Source organism: Sesamum indicum, linkage group LG10, assembly GCF_000512975.1.
Source record: "Sesamum indicum cultivar Zhongzhi No. 13 linkage group LG10, S_indicum_v1.0, whole genome shotgun sequence".
Taxonomy (NCBI): domain Eukaryota; kingdom Viridiplantae; phylum Streptophyta; class Magnoliopsida; order Lamiales; family Pedaliaceae; genus Sesamum; species Sesamum indicum.
The window spans coordinates 15,555,225-15,559,491 of record NC_026154.1 but is presented as its reverse complement, the minus strand read 5'-3'; the positions used below and the strand labels follow the sequence as shown (position 1 = coordinate 15,559,491).

The window sequence follows — 4,267 nt, the reverse complement described above, 5'->3', positions numbered from 1 at the left end:
ACTTCACTATGGGCTACATAATTATTCTTCATTTTAGGGGGTATGTATAATTTTTCAAACAACGAGTGATATTCATAATTATACCAGACCTCAGAGGAGATAGGTGTAATTTATCCTTAAATTAACTTAATTAAGCAGTTCAAAGACATAAATCATAGTAAAATTACACTTTTTTTTAATATATCTTCAACATTAAATTGATAAGCGTTTTTTTGAACATTTGCAAACACACACATAGTATAGTAGTATACACTCCACTATTAATTCAATATCTATTTAAAATTAATAAAAGAATATAATGAAATAAATTTTAATAAAAAATATAATTATACAAAATCAATTACATGTAATTAGAGTATGGACATCTATTGGCGTCGAGAAAGAGTAAAGGGAAGTTGTAATTATTACGTAATTGATCCGAGTTAGACCAAACGCGTCCTAATCATCTCACGGAGCACCGACCTTGCTGGCGTTTCCTTAACAAGAAAAGTGTGACAGAATACTCTCCACACACAAAAATCAACCGTTCAAACACACACACAGACTTCGTCCGGAACGTGAAATATCTTAATTTTCTTTTATATCTCTCTCACTTCCACTTGAATCGTCGTTTCTTGCTTTTCACTTTTTTCACACGCATCTCACCGCGCCCATGGACTCGGTTCTTTTCGCCGATTTTCATGCCGTTTTTCCACGTTCAGGGGTAATTTCCACCGGCAATAGCTCCAGTTTACCCTGCATCTTCACGTACTATGGCCTGAAGCCTGCCGTTAGCTGTAGTGCTTCCTCCGGCCGAAGGCGGCGCCGTCGATTTTCTGAATTTCGAAGGCTGGATGCTGCTCCGTTCGCCGCCGCCGGCACCACCAATTCTGTTCCCGTGAGTAATCAGTGTTTCTCTCTCTAAATCTTAGAATACTGCGATATTTTTTTTCTGTGTGTAATTGGTAAAGATAACAATTGTCGAGCATATAATGTGGTTGATGTTGGAGGAATATACGTGTGAGTTAGAGTAGTTGGAACATACGGACAGTGTGACTTGGATATTTTCCTTTGCTCTTTTGTAAATGAAATCTTAGGTGGTGTCCGGCCATCCTAAAATTGTATATTGTTACCTTACAGCCAAGAGAAGGAATCTATACCGTGGGTGATTTCATGACAACAAAAGAGCATCTGCACGTGGTAAAACCTACAACTACTGTTGATGAAGGTATTTGCTGAATGTTTGTTTGTTATAAATTTCTCAATCCATTTAATTGCAACTTATGAATTATATATGCACAGCTCTGGAGACTCTTGTTGAGAAAAGAATTACTGGATTTCCTGTGGTTGATGATGATTGGAAGTTGGTAATGTTCCATTTCCTGTATGGTTGTCTTTTGCATTGAAGAGCAGCTGCATTTTTCTGGTAGTATTTTGTAGATTAGCTATTTTTCTTTATAAATTTTGACAAGTAAGATATCTTGCTGCAGGTCGGTGTTGTTTCTGACTATGATTTGTTGGCACTTGACTCTATCTCAGGTATTATTGAAGTTGTGAAACTATAATATCTTTTAGGTTTTTGCTAAACTATGCACAAATTATAATTGGCAGAGATACGTCAGGTTTTCATGTAGTTTAGGACAGCATAGGAAAACTGTTTGTGGGTATTTTAGATTAACCATTGTTCATTAATTGTGTTGTGTGTTTTCTTTTCTGTTCACTGCTTTTTTCGGGGTAAATTGGTATTGACATTTCAGTACCTTACTTAAGGGGTTATGTCTGATTATGTTATCTTCTCATCTCAAACTTAGGTGGTGGTCAGGAACAGGAAACAAGTATATTTCCGGTTGTAGATAGCTCTTGGAAAGTATGTATTACTCTTCTTTCTGTGTTTGAACTATGTATTCTTTGAATGATAAGAATCATTTTATTTTCTTGTGGAGACCTCTTAGTATGAGTTTCCTTTTGATGTATAATGCATAAGATTGCTATCTGACACTCCAGATCAACAAAGCATGTTTTTCAGTTCTCTGCTTTACTCCTGCTTTATCATATTTAAGGAAAACGACGACTATAGTTTTCCTTCTTTTTGTACTCGATTCCCTGATATACATTTACTTCTAATTAATTTCTAAAGGGAAAGTAATATTCTAGTGTAAATGGGATGGATTTTGAAGTATTTAGTGAAGTTGCAGCATAGGATAAAATAATTTAGTGTTTTTTATATTTTATATTATATTACATGGTGGAAGTGCTTCTCTTTTTTCATTTTGCCTCAAAAAAATGGTCTATATTTTTTGGTTCTTGACATGTTCTAAGAGCTATGATGTGTGCATGAATATACTTGTCAGTCGTTTATGAAAAGACAGATAATATCATTCTTCTGGATATCACTTACTAATAGCATGTGATGCCATAATCGAGATATTCTTTTATAGAAGTAACAAAGTGTCTGCTCTTTGAACTTCATTCTCCATGTACTTATTATATACTGAATTGGATATGATGTGAGAATCAAGTCAGGCCATCCTGGATAATTTTGAGTTGAGTGATTAGATGTGTTCTCTATTACTTCCATCAGTATTTTGAAATTATATCTGTTGCAGACATTTAATGAAATTCAGAAGCTACTCAGCAAAACTAATGGGAAGGTTGTTGGTGACCTTATGACTCCTGCTCCCCTTGTTGTGCGTGAGAACACCAATCTTGAGGATGTTGTGAGGTATTTGAGCTTTTTCTTCCAAACTGAGTACTAGTCTATTCATTCATTGGGAGAATAAGGATAGAAAGGTGGCATGCTGATAATGGCGAAGGAGAAAAATATTTATTATACTACTATTTAAAAGGGAAGTGCCTTTACTGAAAATTTGGTCAATTAGAAATTGCGTTAATTGATATCATGATGTCGGCTATTATCTCTCCTTGTTTTCTAACTTTTGGGTAGGAAGAGGATCTAGGAAGGAAGGAATATCTTTAGTTGGAAAGTGGACTTGAATTGATCCACAATCTTTGATTCAAAGTATTGTTGATTCTGATGTAGGTTATTGCTTCAAACAAAGTACCGCCGTTTACCAGTTGTAGATGGTGAAGGAAAGCTGGTAATTTGATTCTACTTCATTTTCTGCATCTCTGATGCAGTTATCCGGAGAAGTAATCTTACAGTTTGCTGTTTCCCATTTGTTAGATTGGTATTATTACAAGGGGTGACGTTGTTAGGGGTGCTCTCCAGATAAAGCAGGATGCTGAAATGTGATCGATCCTTATCAGTACTGGCTATCTGCATTGGGTGAAAATCATGTGATTCTCTGGCTATTCTAGCTACTATTAGCATCACTTGGTGGAAAATATTTCCAGCTTGGTAGAGTCAAGGTCCCTTTTAAGCAATCACAATGTGTGGAGGCATGGTATTGACCATGCCCCATAACTGAGTAGTCATTCTTGTGCTGCTTCTGCCCTGTAAATTTTTGCATTCATGTTTACTGGTTGGCAGTAGTTAGAATCTAAGTATAGTTGAGATTGGAGATTAATAGGGAAACTGTCTATATTTCATTGTCTTTCTGTGGCCCTTAGAGCTGTTGTAAGAACAAATTTGTGGGTATAATGGTGTGATTTGAAGAGATTTTATGTTCAAACAAGAAGTCAATTGTACTTATTATTGTGCAGTTATAATGTGAACTGTACTGGAATCAGGAAAACTGGGAAATGTCCATATAGATTTTTTCAGAAAATTAATGCCTTGTATTATCAAAATTTTTCAGTATAACTTGTTCGGCCCTTTATAAATAATTACACTACTGCTTAGTTGTCTGATGTGAATAGCATTGGCGAAAACTGCAAGCTCTGCCACCAACTCCAAGAAGATTCTGCCGGCACCATGGATCTATTAGCTTTTCTGGAAATGCACCTGCCGTTCTGGTAAGCACTTCACCACCTGGAAAACTGCCTAGTATATTAGGAGAAATACCATTTAATATATGTGAATTATAAATATTTGTGTTATTACTTTATTTTGTTGCAGTGGTGATGGGTTTAGATGTGTAGGTTGTCCTTATAATTTTTTTGTTATCAGCACGATATTGTATCCATCTCTATAGATTATATATGGTCCTGTTCAGTGTTTACTACACAATAGCTGTTCATAGAAAAGCCATTAAAATTATTCAGGCAAGCCTTTCAAAGAGAAGGAAATGGAAAAGTCATTTAATCCTTACTGAAACCTCATGGTACAGAAAATCAATCGCATAATTTACCCTTAAATTGAGGTATGTTATGAGTCTGAGTGTATAAA

General features: G+C 35.5%; 1 protein-coding gene across 1 annotated transcript; it reads left to right on the top strand.

The window, feature by feature from the left end:
• LOC105172705 (CBS domain-containing protein CBSX1, chloroplastic) lies at positions 360 to 3,727 on the top strand. Its single transcript, XM_011094250.2, has 8 exons — positions 360 to 877; positions 1,120 to 1,207; positions 1,282 to 1,346; positions 1,470 to 1,518; positions 1,791 to 1,846; positions 2,586 to 2,701; positions 3,020 to 3,077; positions 3,164 to 3,727. Exons 1-8 carry the CDS (start codon positions 653 to 655, stop codon positions 3,230 to 3,232), a joined length of 726 nt encoding a protein of 241 aa, XP_011092552.1. The 5' UTR covers positions 360 to 652; the 3' UTR covers positions 3,233 to 3,727.

What these genes read in the sequence shown, in the direction of transcription:
- LOC105172705 (XM_011094250.2), top strand. Translation starts at nt 653, where the DNA reads ATGGACTCGGTTCTTTTCGCCGATTTTCATGCCGTTTTTCCACGTTCA. An exon ending in GGCACTTGACTCTATCTCAG is followed by an intron (nt 1,519 to 1,790) that starts GTATTATTGAAG and finishes TCTCAAACTTAG; the next exon opens with GTGGTGGTCAGGAACAGGAA. An exon ending in AATCTTGAGGATGTTGTGAG is followed by an intron (nt 2,702 to 3,019) that starts GTATTTGAGCTT and finishes ATTCTGATGTAG; the next exon opens with GTTATTGCTTCAAACAAAGT.